Source organism: Mustelus asterias, chromosome 13, assembly GCF_964213995.1.
Source record: "Mustelus asterias chromosome 13, sMusAst1.hap1.1, whole genome shotgun sequence".
Lineage (NCBI taxonomy): Eukaryota > Metazoa > Chordata > Chondrichthyes > Carcharhiniformes > Triakidae > Mustelus > Mustelus asterias.
In genome coordinates, this window is record NC_135813.1 from 16,156,126 (window position 1) to 16,181,470 (window position 25,345).

A 25,345-nucleotide genomic window follows, 5' to 3' on the forward strand; every position below is an offset into this window, starting at 1 on the left:
CCTACCTGTCTTTGGATCGTGGTCAAATTTACTAACCATACATTCAATCCTTTCATCCAAGTTATTTATATACAAGGTTGAGGCCCCAGCACTGATCCCTGTAACACATCAGTCATTACATCTTGCCAACTCAGAAAATAACCATAATAACCCATTTATGCCTTGGGTCACTGGCTGTGTAGAGTTTGCACATTCTCCCCCCCCCTCCCCCCAATGTCTGCATGGGTTTCCTCCGGGTGCAGGTTAGGTTGATTGGCTATGTTAAATTGACCCTAGTGTCAGGGGGATTAGAGAGTAAATATGTGGGGTTACGGAAATAGGGCTTGGGTGGAATTGTGATTGATGCAGACTCGATGGGCGGAATGGCCTCCTTCTGCACTGTAGGAATTCTATGATGATATATCTGCTACAGATTAGCTTGTAGCAGATTCTAATAATAATTTACTATAGCACTCCTCGAATACTACCTTAGATCACTTTCCCTGTTATCTAGCCATTCTTCTATCTATTGTGATGTTAGGGTACCTTTAAAGAAATGTTCTTTTTAAAATCATGTTCTCTGCAGCTCTCACAGCCTCAGCTTATTTCATTGTTGCCGAGTTGTCTGCAGAAGTCTTTTTATTACTCTTTCAGTGGTTTAAATGGGCTTTTGTTTATTTTTACTATGGGCCTCAGGTACCTTCTGGGATTGTTTTATGACCCTGCATTGTTAGGAGGAAGGCCATGTGTTTTGGACAGTTTTTTTTCCTTCCTAGTGAATTTAAGTTTTCATTTCGGTTTGGCTGGCTGCAGTTTGAGTTGAGAAGGGACATCAAGCTAGAAAGCAGTATTTTTCTCTCTTTCTCTCCCCCTGGTATTGGAAATTCTGCTGTTTAGCTGAAAGCAAGGCTTCTTGCCTTCCTGAAGTGGAAAATTTACTGTTGGTGGCTAGCTTGCGTAGAGTCTCATTCTCCCAGGTATTCTGGGAAGCTGTTCTGAGTGTATCCAGAGGGCTGCTAGAAGTTAAAAGCTGAGAAGTCAGGGTTTCAATTCTCCACCAAAGGACTCAGTTCTAGTATCATGTGAGCATTCGTCTTTGCTGTGTTAAACATGTGGAAAGGGTTTTGTTTATAGGACGTTTTGTTTGATTGGAACATTTTAGATATGTTTGTTAAAGGTTACACATTGTCATGGCTGTTTTGTTTGTAATTGATAAAAGTTATTGCTAATTTTCTTTCTATACATGTTAACTATATTCTTAAATAAAAACTTTGCTTGATAAAAGCTCCCTAGTGGGTCATTTGAATCATACCTGAAATGAAACATATCATGCTTACCCGAGCCAAATTCAAAGTGCAAAACTTATGACCCAAGTCGTCTTCTGACCTGAATTATAACACTTTGCTAATTTTACCCCCTACGCCATGACTTTTTATTTTTTGCTACTGATTCAATTGTTTATTGCCTAAAATTACTAGATCACCCTTCGTTCTACTGATTTTCATGCAAGGACAGAACTCTGAATGGAAATAGTTTCCTTTTGGATACTTCCCAATCATTTTTTTCTGAAGCGCTATTCACAAAATTATACTACAAATATTATTAATATTTAATTATTGAAAAATCAGATTAGGAAAATAGGCTAGCAATATACTGGTTGAAGTCACAGGGTTGACATCAGAGATGTACCTGGATATTTGTTGACTTGACCCGAGCAGCTCACCTCACCATCATGAAAAGACACTCCATGCCAATAGATATCACAAAGGAGGCGACGCCCTGTTGGAAACTGGAAGATTAAAAAAGACAGTTGACAGAATTTATAACTGCATTTCACTCATATGGCTGGAGGCGTGCAAAAGGAAAGAACTTTTATTTTCAAATCAATTCTTTCATCCTCAGATATCCCAAATTGCTCCACAACCAATGATTTATTTTCTTAAATACAGCTGTTATGCAGGCAAATGTTGCAACTAATTTAGAAAATGTAGCACCCCATGTCAGCTGCTAATGAGCTAGTGCCATTCAGCTGAAACAACAAAGAACACAGCATGGACCCATCGCCCACCCAACCACAGCTCTCATTCCCTAGAGAGCCGCTCGCTGATCATTGCAACAGAGTCACAAAGTTCCAGTTGATGTTACTACTGAGCAGCCAGGTCCCAGAGAATAACCCCAGCTCTTTGATTTCTCTCAGATGCCTTCACTAAAGATCCACATCCAGGATTCTGTCTTCACCCAGGATCCACATCCAGTATTCCAAACTCTCCTTTCAATATTCCTCTGCCCTGGATTGTCATATACATTCAAGCTTTCATATAATCTCTCAGGAACCCTGCCATGTTAACAGAACACTACTGCTTCACACGCTGTAGTATGGTATCACCAAATTTTTGATTTATCTTGACATCTGGCTTCTCACCTAACTGACTTTAAATATGGTTCTTACAGCTATCTCTTTAACTCAGAGCACATTCTCTGCATTTTAGTTGAATTCTCCTGAAGAGGATTTTATTCGACTTATTCCAAGACATTTTTATGTCCTGCTCCCAAAAGAGCAAAAAGTCCAAAAGAAAGAGGAAGTCTACTTTCTTCAGCTCCCTGGTCCTGTCCAGCATCTCCTGAGTCCAGTTTACAACTCAAAAGTTCAGGCTGTCCAGGATGATCCTTTGTTTGCAAAACAACAGCTTAGTTTGTCTTTAAAGCCTGAAATTGTAAATCCTCAATTACGATGCAGGTACAATTTAAAGTGGAACTAAAAACTATCACATGCAGCACTTTTTAAAAAAAACATGAAACCAAAGTTTTAATCCTCTCTTAACATCATATTTCTAATACCCACAATAGAAAATATAAATTATTTGAACTCTCTCATTTCGTAACACAGTGCAATGCCCGGGCTGTCACATGCATGACTCAGGCATCAGGCTGGCTCCCACATATTCCTAATATATAGCATAGCCCACAGCAGGCAATATATTTGATACTCCTGCTTTAGATCAATTCTTACTGTTAACTTATAATGAAAGATGCTCTTCCAGAGATTCCAAATTTAGTTAGCCCCAGTTCCAACTCTTGAGTTTGACCAATTAAACTAAACAAACTGAGGGACAAAGTAAAAGGGGCAGCCACTAAACAAAAACAAATCACAAATATTAAACCAAAATGTAATTAAAAGTGTCAATAAGGCACCCCAGTCCCTGCGGTGCCCAACGTGCACAGAAGACCTCAATAATGCCAGTGAACGCCACATGCTCCCTCTCCAGGGACACCCAACAGCAAATGTAGCTGTGGTAGAGAGGCAGTCGGTCAGGTCGAACAATCCCCTCAATTACCTGCTGTCATTCTTTTACATTAACCAATTAAACAAACTGAGGGACAAAGCAAGAAGGGTAGCACCTTAAATGGGGACCACCCAAACAAAAGCAAAGCACAAATGAAACTTAAAACATCAAACCAAAAGATGATTAAGAGCGTCAATTACACACTCCAGTCCCTGCGGTGCCCACTAAGCACGGAATGCCTCGATGATGCCTGTGGACACCGCATGCTCCTTCTCCAGGGACACCCAGCCGCAAACATAGCCATGGCAGAGGGACAGGCAGTCATGTCAGATAACCTCCTTGATTGCCCGCTGCCTAGACTTGTTAATGCACAATTGCATTAACTTTGAGCTGACATTGATTCGACAGAAGAGAGCATCAGAGTCACCAGCAGTAAACAGGAAACTTTGGCAGTGGTGGGATTCAAACCAACGCCTCTATAGAGACTGGAACCGGAATCCAGTGCCTTAAGATACTCGGCCACACTATCTGTGGCATCATAAGGGGTCATCAACATATTCAAAAAACAGTTACTTAAGCATTAAGTGCTCCAAAAAAAACCAATAGACATACATATAACCATTTCTGACATGCATTATTTTGCAGAGCAATAAACCACGATAAAACTGCTGTTTCATAATATGTTTAAGATGTCTCTGAAAAAAACCATGTGCTCTTAACATCAACCAAAGATAAAACAGCCCTTATTATCACCTTATTTCAGCTACAATGAACAACCATCTAAACATAGCTTAGTTGGCATTCTGTTGTACTTGGTGATTTTGAAATTACAATATAGATAATAAATATAACAAACACATGTAACAGATCCCTTACTGCTTAGTAAGGGAATGAACTACACCAAATTGACCAGATGTGGTTCCAGGCTACAAAGACCTTTATAAAAACAACAATATGCAAATTGAAATATTTTTCAGTTTTTAATCCACATAGCTATGCACATTATAAAGTTCTAAAAAGCAGTTAAGTAATTATGACACAAAAATAGACCATTCTGCTAAGAGTCCATGCAGTCAGACCCATTCACCTAGTCTATCCCGAGCAATGCAAGTTTATTCCCCTTCCATCGAATTTCCTTTTGAAATCATTCATCAGCTCCACCTCAACCAAATCTGAAAGGTTGCAAGTTTTAGGGAATCTTCTTTTGCTGTTGCACAAGTTCTTCCTCATATCCTGTCTTCATATTTTGCCCATAACTGTAGATCCGTGTATTCGGAAGATCTTGTCCCAACTGAAGGGTAAAAATTTTCTTTGTCTTAACTAAAACTGCCATAACCTTGCATATAACTACCAGATCTCCCGTCAATCTTCTTTGGTTACAAAACAACCCAGCTTCTCTAACCTAACCTTGTATCTGAAATCCTTCATCCTTGGAACCATTCCAGTAAATCTCCTTGGCACATTTCCTAGGACACCTCACACCCTGCCTAAAGAGCAGTAAGCAGAAATAGATCAGTTCTTTAGTTATAATTTAATCAGGTCTTTCAAAAGGTTCATCATAATATCCCTGCTTTTGTATTAAATAACATTATTTATGAAGTCCTAGATCCCACTGCTAAAGATCTATGCACATGATCCCCAGACCCTCTGGGGCCTGCATACTTTTAATTGTGCCATAAAGTTGATATTGAGGCAAATTGGACTTGATGGTTCATAGTTAAAAGAGCATGCAGGAACAAAGGGATTGGGGATCTGTGCATAGATCTTTGAAGGAGAGTCCTAATAGTCCTAGGACAGTACAGTGGTTAGCACTGCTGCGTCACAGTGCCAGGGACCCAGGCTTGGGTCACTGTCTGTGTGAAGTCTGTACGTTCTCCCAGTGTCTGCGTGGGTTTCCTCTGGGTGCTCAGATTTCCTCTCACAGTCCAAATGACGAGCTGATTAGGTGCATTGGCCATGCCAAATTCTCCCTTAGTGCACCCCAACAGGGTCTGGCAACTAGGGGATTTTCACAGTAACTTCATTGCAGTGTTAATGTAAACCCACTTGCAACACTAATAAATAAATTTGAAATGGTTGTTTTTCAAACCAGAGGATGGTAGACTGTAATGCTCCCCAACTGCTGTTACTTTGATACATAGATAGCTCATGGTTTGGGTATGGCAACACTAAAATTTCAAAGTTTGCTGGTGTTTCCATCTTGGAGGTAAGGCATCATTTCACATTTCTCTGTATTAAATTTCATCTGTGAAAAGTGTGGCTATTCTGCTAGCCTACCTAGGCCCTGTAATGGTCGAATACATTCTCGTCTGCCACACCTCCAAACTTTGGCCTTGGTTCTTGGAAATAAGGTGGTGGTAGGGTACCAGATCAGAAACCCCCAAGGTATATTATGAAGCCAAACTAGACACAATTTCCTGTTTTTGGCGTTAGTGTGTGGATAAGGGGCAGAATTTTCCCCTCAAAATTCTAAGCGTCATAACAGCGAGGAAATGGTAGTCTTCCAAGCTAGTCCTTTTGGCGCGCCCTGCACCGCAGTCTTCCGATACAGTGCAATGAAAGAGCCTCCATGTGAATCACAGTGGCATGGAGGCTCCAGGCATGTTACTCACCCAAAGTGGCCAGAGCTGTGTGCCGTTAACGAGGGGGAGCTGCATTTAAGTGCTGATGCTGGAACAGCCAGTCATACCAGGAAGATGGCACCACATACAGCAGCTCCACGGTTCACATAGGGAGAGTTAGGACATTTGCTGGATGCTGTGGAACAGAGAAGGGCCATCTTCTTCCCCACAAGAGGGTCAACTATCAGGCAATGGGATGGCAACGCGGCCTGGGAAGTGGTGGCAGTAGAGAGTGCCCATGCACTGGCATGGAGGATCGGGGCCAGTGCAGAAAAATGAACATCCTTCTTCAGGCAGTAAGGGGGAGTGTCCATCCCATGTCACACCCTGAATGTCCACGTCGATCCACTCCCTGACACCCAGTGGCCTTCTAGCACTTGACACCCTAGCACCTTCCTCCAACCCTTCAGACAACCCCCCCCCAACCTCCAAATAATCCCTGCCTGCCTTGGCATATGCCACCCAATTGTTCCCACCCCAACACCCTGCGCCCTTCCATCCATCAGGCTTCCAATCCCCATTTTGACCTACAGGAGAAAATGGCTTATAATCGCCGGGAGTGGAAGACCGAAGGTGGGGGTCCCTGAGTTGTGCCTCCTCACTCCATTAAAAGGAACATGCACTGACCCAGTAAACCATGGAACCAATTACAGAGTGATGTAATAGTCAGCTGACTCACTATAAATAAAGGAACTATGAAGACTGGCTGTGTCCAGTTAAAAGCAGATCCAGCAATGTTTTACTGGAAGGCTAAAGGGAAAATTAGCTGGAAATTTTATAATGCATGTGGATGATTTCCTATGGGGTGGCGCAGAAGAATCTGAAAAAAGGATAATTGAGAAGCTGAAAACAGAATTTAAAGTAGGGAATCAAGCAGCTTTTCAATATCTTGGTCTTGATATCCGACAAAGTACATCTGGTGTAACGATGAGTCAACAGGGATATCCAAACAGTATTGATCCCATTCCCATCACCAGAGCAAGGTCAATGGAAAAAGAGGAACGGGCCAACGAAAAAGAAACACTTGTTGAGGAATATGATAGGACAGCTAAATTGGCTACGCACACAGACAAGACCAGATAGGAGCTATAATGTCCTAGAGCTCAGTAATATGTTGAAGTGCGCCACAGTCAGAGAGATCTTGCAGACTAATAAAACATTTAAAAAGTTAAAATTAGAGGTGTGTGTAATTAAATTCCCAGCAATAGGAGAACCAGAAGATATGAAGTTGATTGTGTTTAGTGATACTTCACATGCCAATCTACCAGATGGACATTCAAGCAGTGCTAGACTCATAATATTCCTGGTAGGTAAGGAAGGAAAATGTTGTCCCTTGGCCTGGGAAGCAAAGAAAATAAAAAGGGTAGTCAAAAGCACATTGGCGACTGAAACCCTAGCGTTAGTGGAGGTGTTGGATATGGGGATATATTTGTCAGACACATTAACAGAATTATTTTTATGGTCACATTGGGTAAGAAAGTACCAATTAAGTATTATGTGGACAATGTTCACAACAAAAAATGTAGCGGAAAAAAGATTAAGAATTGATTTGGCCAGCATTAAGCAAATGCTGAAAAACAAGAAAGTTTCCAAACTTAATGGGGTCGGTGCTAATCTACAGGTATCAGATTGTTTTACAACAAGGGGTGCAGGTACTGGAAAGTTATTAAGGATACTGGAGGATGGTGGTCTTAAAATTATTTTGAAAAATTAACAAACAAAGGGAATCGATTAGAATGTAACCGGTGACAACTTTGTATTGGATGTAATGTGACCAATGGGAACAAGATGCAAGAGTCAGCTGACCCAGTAAACCATGGAACCAATTACAGAGTGATGTAATAGTCAGCTGATTCACTATAAATAAGGAACCATGTAGAATTGTGGAGAGCTTGGAGTGGCGCAGGGCAAGGACCCAAGTTTGGAGTAATGATGTTTCTTTATTAAACCCTTTTAACTTATAAGTTGGAGTAAGTTTTGTTGTATTTTCATTAGCTGCATTTTGAAGAGTTCCTTCTGAAGAAACATAGGGGAATGGCACTAAGTCATAATGTTATTTTGAGAGTCAATGCAGACATAATGGGCCAAATGGCCACCTCTGCACCATAACAATTTTGAGCGCTCTGGAAAATTTATTTATCAGTATCACAAGTAGGCTTACATTAACATTACAATGAAGTTACCATGAAAATCCCCTACTTGCCACACTCCGGCGCCTGATACACTGAGGGAGAATTTAGCACGGCCAATGCACCTAACCAGCACATCTTTCAGACTGTGGAGGGAAACTGGAGGACCCGGAGGAAACCCACGCAGACATGGGGAGAACGTGCAGACTCCGCACAGTCACCCAAGCCGGGAATCGAATCCGGTTCCCTGGCACTGTGAGGCAGCAATGCTAAGCACTGTGTCACCGTGCCGTCTGGTCAGAGCTGAAAGATTCTCTCCCCATGAATGCTGCCTGACCTGCTCAGTTTTTGCAGCATTTTCCATTTTTATAGATTTCCAGCATCTGCAGTATTTTGCTGTCCAACAAGGCATAAAGTCCCCGGGGTGCATTCATATAATATTATGGTCCAAATTTAAGTTTTAAAGTTTCAGAACTATGGACAAAGAATAGCAGAATGGGGCTAACTGGGGTAGTTATTTGGAAATAAACAATGAGCCAAATGGCTCTGCGTAAGATGATTTTCTGAAATCGAAGTGTTGAATTTATTTGTACAACCTCCCAAGAGAGGCAAATTTACTTCTCTGATGAGAACTCTGTGCCTCCCCTCTAGAGCTCAATGTAGTTTCAAAGTAGCAGCTCTGGTGATGTGCTCCTGACCGTCAAAACATTGCACTTGCATGTTAAGTGTCACAAGTAGGCTTACAACTAACACTGCAATGAAGTTACTGTGAAAGTCCTCTAGTCGCCACACTCTGGCGCCTGTTCAGGTACATTTAGGGAGAATTTAGCAATGCACCTAACCAGCACATCTTTCAGACTGGGAGGAAACCGGAGCACCCAGAGGAAACCCATGCAGACACAGGGAGAATGTGCAGACTCCGCATAGATGGTGACCCAAGCCGGGAATCGAACCCAGGTCCCTGGCGCTGTGATGCAGCAGTGTTAACCACTGTGCCACCATAGGACAATTAGGACTCTCCTTCAAAGATCTATGCACAGGTCCCCAATCTCTCTCTGTTCCTGCATGCTCTTTTAACTGCGAACCATCAAGTCTAAATTGCCTCACTATGAACTTTATGGCACAATTAAAAGTGTGCAGGAACAGAGGGTCTGGGAGAGATCATGTGCATCGACCCGGGTCCCTGGCGCTGCGAGGCAGCAGTGCCAACCACTGTCCCACCATACTACCCTATTTATTACATGAGTTGTACAACCTCACAAGAGGGGTACATTTGCTTCTCTGATGAGAACCCCGTGTCTCCCCTTTAGAGCTCAATGTAGTTTTAAAGCACCAGCCCTGATGTGCTCAAACCTCCTGACCGTCAAAACACTGCTCTTGCATGTTTGGATTTGCAGAGATGTCAGGGCGGCGGACAAAGCAGCAAGTGGTAGCAGTCCCAGCAGTGGACCCCGAGCTGTCACTCTGACTGGACCGCTCTTACCTCCTTCCACTTGAGCTGCTGGATGCAGATCCTCAGCGCCTCCGAGGAGGTCTTGGCTTTGGAGCTGTCCACGGTGACCGCGCGTTTGTTGTTCTTCTTCTTCTGGCGGCCGTGGCCACGGCCCAGCCGGCCGTCCTCCGCCCTCCGGGAGCGCCTTGGCGACTTGGACACCTCCGCGCTGAGCGACGCCAAGGCTCTGCGGGCCGCCAGCGGCAGGCCCGGCGGCGGCAGCGTCGGGATGGTGGAGGCCGGCTTCTCTTTGGCTCCGGGGGCGGCCCTCTCCTCCTTGCCGGGCCGGGGCAGGCTGCCATCGGCCTGGGGCTCGGCCTCGCTGCCCCCCGCCGCCGCCGCCGGTTGCTGCTGACTCATTGCTCGAGCTCCCTTCAAACGGCCAACCGCCCGCCTCGCGCTCCCTTCCCGCCGGCCGCGCGCTGCGCCGCTCCCATTGTTTACGCGCCGGTTGACAGCGCAACGGAAGCCCAGCAGCTCACAGCCGCCAGAGCCGTTAGGAAGCAGCAAGGCGTGAGGGGCGGCCCCACCGCCGGGGCTCTTGCCTTTGAAAAGCCGCTCCCTTCACCACACACACCGGTGGGTACCACAGAAACATCGCTTATCTACAGCCTCGAGGGGCAAAGTTCGTAGAGTCATAGAATCCCTACAGCGCAGAAGGAGGCCGTTTGGCCCATCGAGTCGGCACCCACCACAATCCCACCCAGTGTCCTATCCCCCATAACCCCCATGCATTTACCCTCCTGATCCCCCTGACACTAAGGGGCAATTTACCATGGCCAGTCCACCTAACTGGCACATTAGGCGGCGGGCGATCGACGGGGTTGACCATCCCGACTGTCTGCCCCTCAACCGTGGCTACGTTCGTGGCCAAGTGTCCCTGAAGAGGGAGCATGCAGTGTCCATGGGCGCAGTTGACGCCTTCCGCGCCCGTTGGGCACCGCAGGGGCTGGGGTGCATTATAGACCCCGATAATCACATTATGATTTGATGTTTTAAGTTTCTTTTGTACTTCTGTTCGGGCTGTTCCCCCGCCTTTTGGGGAGCTGCCCCTTTTACTTTATCCCTGAGTTAATTTGAGTTGGTTTCTTTGGTTTGCCCTAAAAGAGGCCTAACCTGCACATCTTTGACACTAAGGGGCAATTTAGCATGGACAATCCACCTAACCTGCACCTCTTTGAACACTAAAGGGCAATTTAACATGGTCAATCAACCTAACCTGCCCATCTTTGGACTCTGGGAGCACCCAGAGGAAACCCACGCAGACAAGGAGAGAATGTGCAAACTCCACACAGACAGTGACCCGAGGCTGGAATCGAACCCGGGTCCCTGGCGCTGTGAGGCAGCAGTGCCAACCACTATGCAACCATGCCGCTGATTTCTGCAGCTTCATGTTTGCGCTGGATTTCTTCCAGCGAGAGGTCCTTTTCCTTTGGTGAAGGACTTGGCAAAGTTCTGGACTTTCTAAGCAGCAAAGTGGCAACAGAATTCTCGGCCTGTGCCTGTACTCTTCCCTGGTCCAGGCTGTTTGGATGAGGATCAACACTTCCTAAAGTTTTTAATTTAATTTAAAAAGTAAAAATCTGTGAGAGAGGAAACTCCCGGAATGGCTTCAGCTGCAGGTGGGCTGAACTCAAAAGTCTGGCCAGAAGATCGCTTGTCCAATTCTTTCACCTTGATATCAGCTGATGCTGATGCCAGTGCCATTACATAACAAGGCGGGTTGTTAGCTTTTCACGTATTGAATGCTGTCCAAATGTGTACAGCAGAGCCCTTGCTGCTTCTCTCGTTCCCTTTTAACTTGTATAGTGCCTCTCAGGATGCCCCAAAGTCAATGAAGGTTATTTTGTTTTTGAAGTGTAATCACTGGACAAGTTAGGAAATCTGGCTGCCAATTTACACACAGCAAGTTCCTACAAGTTGCAGTGTGATTATTATCTTGGGACACCACGGCGGAGTTTTCCCATCCCGCCCGCCACGGGAATCGTAGCAGGCGGGACACAAACCATGCAAAGGTCCATTGACTTCAGGTGGGATTTTCCAGTTTTGGAATGGGTGCAGCTGGAAAATCCCAAACTAAGGGGCAATTTAGCATAGCTGGTCCACCTAACCCGCACATCTTTGGGGTGTGGGAGGAAACCGGAGCACCCGGAGGAAATCTACGCAGGCACGTGAGAACGCGCAAACTCCACACAGTCACCCAAGGCTAGAATTGAACCCTGGCGCTGTGAGGCAGCAATGCTAGCCACTGTGCTGCCTACGCTTGGTGATATGAAATGGTAGTTTTCTGACAGATTAGGAAATTTTTTAGGTTTTTGAAGTTTATTATTGTCACCAGTAGGCTTACATTAACACTGCAATGAAGATACTGTGAAAGTCCCTCAGTTGCCATAACTCCGGCGCCTGTTTGGGTTCACTGAGGGAGAATTTAGCATGGCCAATGCACCTAACCAGTGTGTCGTTTAGACTGTGGGAGGAAACCGGAGCAGCCACAGGAAACCCATGCAGAATGTGCAAACTTCACACAGTCACCCAAGGCTGGAATTGAACCGTGGCATTGTGAGGTAGCAGTGCTAACCACTGTGCCATCCACACATGGTGGTGTGAAATGTGGTTTTGTGACAGATAAGGAAATTCTTTCCCTAGAAGAGTTCAAAGTGGCCCAGTGGTATTCGTGCTAAACTATTAATCAAGAAACTCAGCTAATGTTCTGGGGACCTGGGTTCAAATCCTGTCACGGCAGATGGTGGAATTTGAATTCAATAAAAAGTATCTGGAATTAAGAATCTATTGATGACCATAAAACCATTGTGGAGTGTTGGAAAAATCCACCTGATTCACTAATGTCCTTTAGGGAAGGAAATCTGTCGTCCTTACCTGATCTGGCCTACATGGCCACTGGGCAGGTTAGGAAACGTGGTTGCCAATTTATGCACAGCAAGCTCCCATTAGTAGCAGTGTGACTATTATCATCGCCTGGTAGTGTGAAATGGTAGTTTCGTGGAAGATAAGGAAATTCTTTCCCTAAAAGGGTTCAAAATTGATCAGGCATCTGGGCCAGATGAGATGCAGAGGACAGGTCCTTACATTTCAATGTATGTAGCTCTTAGCAGACATAAGTGACCCACATTGCAAGTCTGACTAAATCTTACATTGGTTGTGAGTATAATTCTTAGCACACTTGGGATTGTTCAGCAAGTGCTGTCCAATCTGGAAATACATCTAATGTTCGACAGTAAAGTGCGCATCCCTTCAGCTGATTTCTATGGGTAAAGTACTGACTGTACTCAGAATATAGGCTGGGATTTTCCTGCCCTGCAGATGTTTGGCGAGTCCATCTAATTCTTTGTCCCACCTGTGATAATTCCTGCCACAAATGGGACCAGAAAACCCTGGCCATAATGTCTAATGTTAGATGTGATTCCATGATTGCTATTGACCAGAATGGGTGAGCACAATGGACTATATTACTATTTAAAGTTTGCTACTTAGGTTTTATGTCAGTTGGCTCCTCATAAAAAGGAGGCACTTTATTTGATGGTGTAACATCAAACCATTTTCTGCATGTAGTTTAATAAAGAAAAAACAATGAATGTGTCGTGTAGGAACAAATAATTTGGTCCACCTAGTTCTGCCTGTTTTATACTTTACATGAGTCTCCTCCTAACCTTCATTTAACCCTACTGGCATAACCTACTCCAGAATTAACAGTCACATGGACAAGCGTGGATTAATTAAGGAAAGCCAGCATGGATTATTTAAAAAGTTTTATTAGTCACAAGTAAGGCTTACACTGCAATTAAGTTCCTGTGAAATTCCCCTAGTCACCACAGTCCAGTGCCTGTTCGGGTCAATGCACCAACACGTCTTTCAGACTGTGGGAGGAAACCAGAGCACCTGGAGGAAACCCACACAGACACAGGGAGAGCATGCAAACTCCACACAGTCAATGACCCAAGCCAGGAATTGAACCTGGGTCCCTGGCGCTGTGAGGCAGCAATGCTCACCGCTGTGCCACCGTGCCGCCCTTATAAATGTATGACGACGAGGATGGGATTCAAACCCATGCATGCAGAGCACAATGGATTAGCAGTTCATCGCCTTAACCACTTGCCACCTCGTCATATTTTGTTAAAGGCAAATCATGTTTAATTTGATTGAATTTTTTGATTAGATAGCAAAGAGTTGATGAAGGTAATGTGGTCGATGTTGTGTACGTGGACTTCATAATAGGTTTGCCAAAATTATAAACCCATTAAATAAAATGGACAGTGGCAACATGGATATAGAGTTGGTTGAGTGACAAGAAACAGTAGTGATGAATGATTTTTCAGACTGGAGGAAGGTCAGTCTGCAGTTGTACCAACACTAGCGAGTTGAAGTAACACTGGCAAATTTCTGCTCCCCGAACCTAGAGTACCTGACGCTGAAATGCTGTCCCTACTACCTTCTGTGAGAGTTCATCTCTGTTATCCTGACAGCAATTTACATCCCATCCCATGCAGACATGAAGACCGCGTTGGAGGAAATATATACTACCACAAATAGCCTTGGGACGAAACACCCCGAGGCCTTGTTCATCGTGGCCGGAGACTTCAATCAGGCCAAACTCAAATGTGTCCTACCAAGATATCACGAACTTTGATTTGATTTATTATTGTCACATGTATTAACATACAGTGAAAAGTATTGTTTCTTGCATGCTATACAGAAAAAACATAACGTTCATAGAGAAGGAAACGAGTGCAAAATGTAGTGTTACAGTCATAGCTAGGATGTAGAGAAAGATCAGCTTAATGCGAGGTAAGTCCGTTCAAAAGTCTGACAGCAGCAGGGAAGAAGCTGTTTTTGAGTCGGTTGGTACGTGACCTCAGACTTCTGTATCTTTTTCCCGAAGGAAGATGGTGGAATAGAGAATGTCCGGGGTGCGTGGGGTCCTTAATTATGCTGGTTGCTTTGCCGAGGCAGTGGGAAGTGTAGACAGAGTCAATGGATGGGAGGCTGGTTTGCATGATGGATTGGGCTACATTCACGACTTTTTGTAGTTCCTTGCGGTCTTGGGCAGAGCGGGAGTCATACCAAGCTGTGATACAACCAGAAAGAATGCTTTCTATGGTGCATCTGTAAAAGTTGGTGAGAGTCGTAGCGGACATGCCAAATTTCCTTAGTCTTCTGAGAAAGTAGAGGCATTGGTGGGCTTTCTTAACTATTGTGTCGGCATGGGGGGACCAGGACAAGTTGTTGGTGATCTGGACACCTAAAATCTTGAAGCTCTCGATCCTTTCTACTTCGTCCCCATTGATGTAGACAGGGGCATGTTCTCCACTACGCTTCCTGAAGTCGATGACAATCTCCTTTGTTTTGTTGACATTGAGGGAGAGATTATTGTTGCCGCACCAGTTCACCAGATTCTCTATCTCATTCCTGTACTCTGTCTTGTCATTGTTTGAGATCTGACCAACTATGGTGATGTCGTCAACAAACTTGAAAATCGAATTGGAGGGGAATTTGGCCACACAATCATAGGTGTATAAGGAGTATAATAGGGGACTGAGAACACAGCCTTGTGGGGCACCAGTGTTGAGGATGATCGTGGAAGAGATGTTCTTGCCTATCCTTACTGATTGTGGTCTGTGAGTTAGGAAGTTCAGGATCCAGTCGCAAAGGGAGGTGCCGAGGCCCAGGCCACGGAGTTTGGAGATGAGTTTCGTGGGAATAATAGTGTTGAAGGCTGAGCTGAGGTCAATAAATAGGAGTCTGACATAGGTGTCCTTGTTATCTAGGTGTTTCAGGGTTGAGTGCAGGGCCAAGCAAATGGCATCTGCTGTGGACCTGTTGTGGCGTAGGCAAACTGTGGTGGATCCAGTAGTCCGGGAGGCTGGAATTGATTCGTGCCATGACTAACCTTTCGAAGCACTTCATGTTGATGGATGTCAGAGCTACCGGCCGCTGTCATTAAGGCACGCTGCTTTGTTTTTCTTAGGTACCAGGATGATGGTCACCTTCTTGAAGCAGATTGTTATAAAGAGAGGTTGAAGATGTCTGTGAATACCCCCGCCAGGTGATCCGCGCAGGATCTGAGTGCACGTCCGGGTGCCCCATCCGGGCCAGTCGCTTTCCGAGGGTTGACCTTCAAGAAAGCTGCTCTGACATCTGCAATGGTGACCCCAGATACAGGTTCATCCAGGGCTTCCAGGGTGGAGGGCATACTCTCGCTGACCTCTTGCTCAAAACGGGCAGCGAATGCATTGAGCTCATCAGGGAGGGATACTTTGGAGCTGGCGATTTTGCATGCCTTCACCTTGTAGCCTGTTATCTCTTGCAGACCTTGCCATAGTCGGCGGGGGTCGGTGTGGCTAGCCTGGGACTCTAGCTTGGACCGGTATTGTCTTTTGGCATCTTTGATGGATCTCCTTAGATCGTATCTGGCTTTCTTGTATAGGTCAGTGTCGCCTGACTTGAATGCCTCAGACCTAGACTTCAGCAAGCAGTGGATATCCCTTTTCATCCATGTTTCCGGTTGGGGAACACACGGATTTGCTTCTTTGGCACACAGTCTTCTACACACTTACTAATGAAGTCAGTTACTGTAGTGGCATACTCGTTCAGGCTGGTTGCAGAGTTTTTAAATACTGACCAGTCCACTGACTCCAAGCAGTTCCGTAGGAGATCATCCGATTCCTCAGACCAACATTGCATGGATGGATCCTCCTGCTTCAGTCTCCCGTCTCCTGTTCCACCAGAGGCCCAAACATCCTAGACCACTGCTCCATAAATATCAAAAATGCCTACCGCTCTATCACCTGCCCACACTTTGGCAACTCAGACCACCAAGGCTGTGCTCCTACTCCCGTCTCACAAGCAAAAACTGAAATGGGAGAATCTGATAAAGCAAGTTGTACAATGTTAGTCTGAGGAATTGGATGATCTCCTACGGGACTGCTTCGAGTCAGTGGACTGGTCAATATTTAAGAAGTCAGCGATCAGCCTTAATAAGTACACCACTATAGTCACAGACTTCATTAATAAGTTGAAGATTGTGTGCCAGAGAAGCAAATCCGTGTGTTTCTGAACCGAAAACCATGGATGAACAGGGATATCCACTGCTTGCTGAAGTCCAGATCTGAGGAGTTCAAGTCAGGCGGCCCTGACCTGTACAAGAAAGCCAGATACAATCACTATGGAGAACCATCAAAGATGCCAAGAGGCAGTACCGGACCAAGCTGGAGTCCTAGGCTAGCCACATGGACTCCCACTGACTATGGCAACGTCTGCAAGACATAACAGGCTACAACATGAAGACATGTAGAATCGCTGGCACCAATGCACCCCTCCCCTCAGCACATTCTATGCCCATTTTCAGCATGAGGTCAGCGAGAGCATGCCTTCCATCCTGGTAGCCTCTGCCGAACCAGTATCTGAGGTCACCATCGCAGACATCAGATCAGCCTTCTTGAAAGTCAGCTCTGACTCGGGTTGGGTACCCGGACGAGCACTCAGATGCTGCGGGGTCCAGCTGGTGGGGTTATTTGCAGACATCTTTAACCTCTCCATATACTGATCTGAGTCCCTACTGCTTTGAGAAGACAACCATCATCCCTGTACCAAAGAAAATCCAGGCAGTGTGCCTTAATGACTGTCGCCCAGTGGATCTGTCATCCATCATCCTCAAGTGCTTCGAAAGGTTAGTCATGGCACAGATCAATTCCAGCCTCCCAGATTGCCTGGATTCACTACAACTCGCCTATCGCCGCAACAGGTGCACAGCAGACGCCATCTCCCTGGCCCTACACTCAACCCTGAAACACCTGGATAACAAAGACACTTACATCAGACTCCTATTTATTGACTACAGCTCAGCCTTCAACACCATTATTCCTACAAAACTCATCTCCAAACTCCCTGGCCTGACACAAAACTTATAGGTATTGTGAACTTGGAGGAAGAAAGGGATAAACATCAAGAGAACATAGGCTGGTGGAGTGAGCAAACAAAAGGCAGTTGAAGTTAATGCAGAGAAGTGTGAAGTGGTACAATTTAATAGGAAGAACAAGGAAAGTCGATATAAAACAAAACGTGCATTTTCAAAGAGGCTATAATTAAGAGCATAATCACTAAATCAGAGCTGACACTATCTTAATAATTGACATAGCAAGCACATTTGAGAAGGGCTATCCAAATTTTTGCCATTCAGAATCAGAGGGAAGAGGAGAATTTTTATTTATGCAGGGAGATTTATAATCTGGAATGTCTGCATGAAAAATGTAGTAAAAGCCACTTCAGTAGTAAATTTCAAAAGTTTGTATACTTGAAAAGAAAAATACAGGACTCTAGGAAATAGCAGGGGAGTACAACTAATTTGATAGCCCTTTCAAAGAGCCCGCACAGACATTATGGGCCACATGGCCTCCTTCTATGCCTATGATCCACAAGTGTCTCATTTATTTAGGTTATTGTATTAAATGATTCATTTAAGTTTAAAATTATACTTATTTCACTCCCAATGTCACTGAAAAATAACTGCTGCTTAATAATTGTGTTTGGGTACGGATCACAAACCCCAAGGTATATTATGAAGTTAGACTAGACCCCAACTATTTGGTATTCTGGCATTAATATTAGGATATGAAATTTCACTACCAGATGCAATTCTACTGACAAACTGGGAAGTTTTTATCAATACAAACTTGATTTAACAAGGTGAACTATAACAAATGAATTAGCTTAACATTTACTAATTGAGCAATGCTTAAATATGACAAGATACAATTCTTAACTGCTAACCTATCCCTATGAGTTCCAATTCAAGCAGTACTCCTCTTACAGATTTAAACCCTTCTTCAAAATCAGTTAGCGACACACAGGCTTACGTGCTCATACTCAGGTTGCCAATTTTAGAGCTCTCAGAGCACTTATGGAAAGAGAAATAGGGAGATACCGCTTGCTTCTTTCAGAACTAGGCTGCAAACTGCTTGTTTTTAAAAATGAAAGAAAATGGGTATCTTCTCCACAAGTTTAGTTCCTCCCATTAGCACATGACTCTGTCTCTGTCAATCAATCTGACGTGGAAACAATATCGAGGGAGGCTCTGTCCTCCATGAGGTTTTGCATTGCATCATTCATTTGGTGTGAAGCCAAGCCTTGACATTGGATTCAACCTCCATTGACATTATGACTGCAGCATTTTATGAAGCAAATTACTTCACACCAATATTCCCATTGTAATGTGAATGCACCCTTGGTCTAAGTGAACTTTATACTGTGGACCTATCAAGTTTCAAAATTAGATTTGCTCATTTTGGTTTAATAGTGCACAGCAGCTGCATCTTTTTTACACGAGTTTGCATCCATCTCATTATTTTTTACCAGAAATCTAATCAATGACATATTTGTTTATGTGGAGAGCTATGAACCCTGGACTTTGTACTTTTAAATGTGAGACTTTTAAGTCTCATTCATGTTACTTTATAAATCTATATATAGTAGTCTGGGCACAAATTTAAGATAATCACAAATCTTTATTTAAAGGTGATTCCAATTTGTAACTACTTGCCATAATCTGTTGTTGAAGCATAATCCACAAGTTATTTTTTAAGTAATTAGATCACTGCTTGAGAAAATAAATATGGAAATAAGCAGGAGGGTAAAATTAAAGTAGGTAGCTCAAGTGAAGTAAAACTCCAGAACTCCTTGATCAGAGTCAAATTGCGATGGTGATTCCGCGGAATCTCACTGTAAATACTCACACAGTTCCATGTGTTGAAATGTATTTGCAATCTGTCACAATCATTTATGTCATAAATTTGGCAGCACACTTCCTTTCTCACCCCAATTTTGATGCTCTGAATTAGTTAATGTACAAAATCAAAGGAAACTAAAGATTCTCATAGAAAGGCAAAATAAAGTGGCTTCTGGAAATCTAAATTCAAAACAACAAATCCTGTAGATACTCAGCAGATCAGGTAGTTTCTGGAAAGAGAAACAGATTTAACATTTCAGGTCTGTAACCTTGCAGTTTTTACAACTTAGGTTCCTTGGGACTTAGGATCCAGTCACATACATCAATCAGAAGTGCACAAGTGTATAAAGCAGGAAAGTTCAATGTATTATGTGAGAAAACCAATGCTTCTCATTTCCCATAGACATTTCTGAACAAAGAACAGTACAGCATAGGAAGAGGCCCTTTGGCCCTCCAAGCCTGCGCCAATCACGTTGTCCTATCTAGACCAACCGCCTGTATCCCTCTATACCCTGTCTGTTTATGTGTCTATCCAGATAAGTCTTAAATGTCGCTAACGTGTCTGCCTCAACCACCTCACTTGGCAGTGCATTCCAGGCCACCACCACCCTCTATGTAAAAAACTTCCCCCGCACATCTCCACTGAACCTTTCCCCCCTTGCCTTGAACTTGTGCCCCCTTGTAATTGTCATTTCTGCCCTGAGAAAAAGCTTCCAACTGTTCACCCTGTCTATTATACCCCATATAATTTTATAAACTTCTATCAGATCGCCCCCTCAGCCTCTATCTTTCCAGGGAGAACAATCCCAGTTTATTCAATCTCTGACAGATATCTGCATTTGTTCCAGAGTAATTGATGGGACCCATGTAGCTCTTGGTTTGCCTAATGTTAAATCAGTAACATGCTTTCACCAATATTTACCAAATAGTGGGTTTCGTTTTGTATTTGTTGCAGTGACCTTCAATTTTATTATTTATAATTTATCATAGGATTGGTTATTTCAATAAGACATGTCAGGAAGCAGACAGAGAAATTTAAATGATCTATGTTTGTATTGTTGGATTTAACAAGATACAAGTGAGTTTAATTTAGTGTTTCTGGGTAAAAAAATGGTGAAACTAGTTAGATTCATGTTAAACAAAGGTGTTTGCATGTTTGGGGGTTTTTGGTTTCATTTTCAGCTGTGTCTCTATCATGCTTAGACGGTTTATGGCATGAAAAATAAACAAGAGCTTGGAGAAAGATTGAGCTGTTGCTTAACAACCAGGCCTGATTTTAGGGGAAGTAGAATCCATAGAATTCCTACAGTGCAGAAGGAGGCCATTCGGCCCATCAAGCCTGCACTGACAACAATCCCACCCAGACCCTATCCCCGTAACCCCAGGTATTTATCCTGCTAATCCCCCTAACCTACACATCTTGGGACACTAAGGGGCGATTTAGCATGGCCAATCAACCTAACCCGCACACCTTTGGACTGTGGGAGGAAATCGGCGCACCCAGAGGAAACCCACGCAGACATGGGGAGAATGTGCAGTCACCTGAGTCTGGAATTGAACCCATGTCCCTGGCGCTGTAAGGCAGCAGTGATGACCATTGTGCCACCGTGCTGCCCCACAAAATAATTTGTGTTTTTAGTTTAACTGAACCCATAGCAGAAGAAACTTAGCAGTGAGGGAGGGCACAGTAGCTTTGCGAGAATAAAAACATGCAATGGAGTAATGGGCAAGAAAGCAACTCTCAAAGAAACTAAATGACAGTTCTAGAAAGTAGAGAATGAAGAGAAGTTTCCAGAAGATTGAAGTAAAAAGGAAAACTGGAACTGGAGCATGGTACTGTTCATTAAAGCAAAAGACAGAACTGGGAAGCACACAAAGCTGATGAGGTTGGCTAGAGAAAAGCCAGATATCTGAAGAAATAGTAAGGTTTGGTGTTCTTATTTCCAGTCTTTGAAACAATAATATTCTGTTGGGGACTGAGTACCTGAGGAATCTGGATGTGGCAATTCAAGACAAAGCAATAATGAAAGGAGAGATGAAAATCGTGGAGGTGGATCTTTGCTGAAAACAGCTGAAAGTATTGTTTGAAAGGAGAGCTGGAAAACCTGGACATGGATCCTTGCTGAATACATGTACGAGAAAACATTGTTTGAAAGAAGATTCTAAGGCATGTATTTTTGAAACTGGAATTTGGAAACATTCATGCGGAAGCTGAGATCAAGTGAGATCAGTTGACTCACAGCGTAATAATCATCTGGGAGGTTTTGAGAATAAATCCACAGAGGTGTGATTGGGTGCCATCTACCACTTGGTTTCAGAGTGGGGTGTTTGACAACAGTTAAAAGTTTATTTATTTATTAGTCACAATAGGCATACACTAACACTGCAATGAAGCTACTGTGAAAATCCCTAGTCGCCACACTCTGGTGCCTGTTCAGGTACACTGAGGGAGAATTTAGCATGGCCAGTGCATCTAACCGGCACATCTTTTGGACTGTGGGAGGAAACCAGAGCACCCGAAGAGAACCCACATAGACATAGGGAGAACATGAAAACTCCACATAGATAGTGACCCAAGCTGGGAATCAAACCCAGGTCTTTTGTGCTGTGAGGCAACAGTGCTAACCACTGTGCCACCGGTAGCCTGTTGGGTTCCTTGTTACTGAGAACGTTACAGCATAGGACATATCTTATGACCTGTGTTATTGTTAAAATCTGTGTACATTTGTGAAATTAAGTTGGAGTGAAGGAGTATTGTATTATAGTCAAACGTTTCATGTTTAATTAATTTTCTTGTTTATATGCTAATTGGCATTCCAATGACTCTGTTCATCCATACTTCCTAAAAAAGTAAAAGTTACAGTCTTTTGAATATCACCAACACCCCCCCCCCCCCACATCTTAATGTGAATAAACTAATCTGAGTTAATCACAACATGAGCTTGTTGCAAATTATGAGTGAATTAGATCATACGAACTGAAAATTTGGAGGAACACATCACATCCCACTTTAAAAATAATTCAAAAGTATCTCTGCTTGTGGATAGACAGGGAGAGAGGATAAGGAAGTTTAGTTTCTCTCTCCTGTCCATAACAGATTTGTTATTAACTAAATGTTATTTTCAAGATTAAGATCCTTGTCTGTCGGTAAAAGCTGCACTTAGATACTGCAAACCCATTTGAAAATTGTGATAAATTTGAATCCAAAAAAGTTAAAATATACTATCTGTAAAATGTTTTAAATTTTCTCCTAATTGTTAAATACTTAGTTGTCCTATTATCAATTCCATGCAACAAAAATGGATTACACAAATTGATTTTTATACAGCATTTTCATGAAATTAACAAACTAGCCACCAGGGGGCAACAGTCAAATGAGATTTCCATTTTAAGAAGTCTAAGGAACGTTTTCTAAAAGTTCTGGGAATTTATATTTGACAAGAGAAAATAGAAACTTGGAAGTTTGGTTTATGATTCAGAAATGTTTTACGAAAACCTGTAAATTGACTGAACTAATCCTATAGGTGTCATTGTTATCTGCCACCATACCTACCTGCTGCAGAAATTAGGATCTTTCAGTGACGAAACATACTTGATAATTGCAATAAAATATATAATTGACAAAGTAAAGGCTGCGTGGAAGCCACAGATATAACACTTTTCCTCCACTTCTCATCCCCGTATCAGCGCTCCCTGCTCCAGTCATCATTAATATTATTCACTTTGCTGGTGATTAGGAACATAGGAACAGTAGACCATTCAGCCCATTGACCTGCGTCTCTATTCAACTAGATCATGCTGATCATCTACCTCAACATTTTCCCTGGCTATCTCCACACCCCTTGACGTTATTAGTCTTTCACAATCTTGAACAAGCTCAATGATTATGTCCCCTGGTTCTAGACTCACCAGCCAGGGGAAATATCCTATTATATCCATCCTATCATGTCCTGTAAAGATTTAGTAAATTTCAATGAAATCATATCTCATTCTTCAGAACTCTAGAGCAGGGGTCCGTGGAACCGAGAGAGTCCATGGAAGCCTCCCAGGTGGTTCTGTGGTGGGACAGGTGTATTTGAAAAATGCTGCAGACCTACTTGTCCAATTAGAGTCTGGCTTCTGGAAGACAGCGCGTGCATGCTGGAGCTGAGTGAGCCATGGGGGGGGGGGGGGCAGAACAGCAGGGGAGCAGAGCGAGCTTTGGAGCATAGATTGGGGGGCAGAACGGGTTTGGACTGTGTGGTGGGGGGCAGAGCAGGCATCGAAGTGGGCACTGTAGCAAGGGGACAGAGCCGGCCCCAAAGCTGAGGGCTAGAGCAGGCCTTGAAACATGAGAAAAGTGACTGCGTGTGAGCGAGGGATTGAGCGTGTGTGAGATGGGGTGAGTGTAAGAAAGGATGAAGAGTGTGTCAGAGAGGAGGCTGAGTGTGTGTGAGAAAGGAGGATGAGTGTGTGAGAAAAGGAGCCATGTGCACGAGAGAGGGAGATGTGTGTGTGTGAGAGAGAAAGAGAGAGAGGGAGATAAGATATTAGGGCAGATGACCAAAAGCTTAGTCAAAGAAGTAAGTTCCTCTGGACAGTTAGAAAAACCCACAAAATCATAGGGACCCTGGCTCTGCTGGGTTTCCATCACTTACTGAGAACCTGTTGGTCTCCTGCCAAAATTAAAATGAGAGACCAGTGAAATATATGAGGTATTTTGACATCAACCCTATGTGTAGAGTCTCCCCTTTGATCAGTAATGGCTCAGTTGTATTCCATTAAATGCATTTTGCACTCTACCATAGCAGCACAATATATCAGATATCTAAAGCATAACTCCACAACTGGATCAGGAAGTGTGAAGCGCAATGTCCAATTTGATAGTGTCATCTGATTCTTCAAATTATGGTGTTCGGTTGCCTGGTTGGAACTAATTTGTGTGCTGACTCTAGATATTCGCCAGAATTCAACCGCTCCACCCGCTGTGGAATTGGAGCGGGCGAGGGGAAGACAATGGAAATGTCCATTGACTTTGGGCGGGACTTTCTGGTCTCGGGTCAAGCGAGGCCGTAAAATCCCGCCCATGTTGTCTAACTTTTACAAAAGACATAAGTTGAAATGAATTCAACTAGAAATAGTCTAATTGCATCATTTAATAACTGCTTTTCACATTCTTCACCATTTTGGAATATTTAACGCTTGTAATTTGTAGCTTGAGTTTTCTGAAATATTTAATGTTTGTCTGATTTTTCTTTGGAATAACTTACCTATTATACTGTGTTTTATTTTCCATGCCTGAGTTTTGAGGACATCTTTGATTTTGTACATACTAAGAAATTTGGATATTTAAATATTCACTGCTAAAATTGACTAAATAGATCGATGATACTTGACAGAAAAAATGCAATTGTTTTCTTATTACCTAGGCTTCTGTGGGTTTTTACAGGATTATTGGGGATGAATTCTGGTGGTCTGTCCTCTTTCAATTGGAAATTGGTTTATAATAATGGAATAAGTTAAATTCTAGTTTTACTCAAATGTGAATTGAGCCAATTGATGCTCTGGGGATTCAATTTAGTGTTGTTGCTGAAAGTTGTAAATCAGTGACTTTTAATATCCTATGTGTTACTGCAGTGGAAAATTGATATAATGGAATGTCAGGGATTTCAAAAAATTTACTGCCAAGTATTCAATATATTGAACTGTTATTTTCTAGTGCACTCTAAGTCTTTTAGATTTTATCGTAACAATATCGTAACGGGCGGCACGGTAGCACAGTGGTTAGCACTGCTGCTTCACAGCTCCAGGGACCTGGGTTCGATTCCCAGCTTGGGTCACTGTCTGTGTGGAGTTTGCACATTCTCTTCGTGTCTGCGTTGGTTTCCTCCGGGTGCTCCGGTTTCCTCCCACAGTCCAAAGATGTGCGGGTTAGGTTGATTGGCCATGCTAAAATTGCCCTTAGTGTCCTGAGATGCGTAGGTTAAAGGGATTAATGGGTAAAATATATGGGGGTAGGGCCTGGGTGAGATTGTGGTCGGTGCAGACTCGATGGGCCGAATGGCCTCTTTCTGTGCTGTAGGGTTTCTATGATATCTATGAATGCTCAGTTCTGTTAGACT

General features: G+C 43.5%; 1 protein-coding gene across 10 annotated transcripts in view; it reads right to left on the bottom strand.

Annotated features, from left to right (window-relative positions):
• Positions 1-10,112, bottom strand: part of ttll11 (tubulin tyrosine ligase-like family, member 11) — a 128,478-nt gene extending 118,366 nt beyond the window's left edge. For 9 of the 10 annotated variants that reach the window (XR_013499343.1, XR_013499344.1, XM_078226408.1 and 6 more), the window contains exons 1-2: positions 9,497-10,112; positions 1,669-1,768 (exon numbers count right to left, since the gene is read on the bottom strand). Coding sequence is in view for 7 of the 10 variants with exons in the window: in XM_078226408.1 (XP_078082534.1) it covers positions 1,669-1,768; positions 9,497-9,865 (469 nt within the window). In the remaining 3 variants the exon portion in view is untranslated. The remainder of the gene's footprint in view (positions 1-1,668; positions 1,769-9,496) is intronic. The other variant, XM_078226410.1, reaches the window with a different exon arrangement.
• Positions 10,113-25,345: the final 15,233 nt, after the last annotated feature.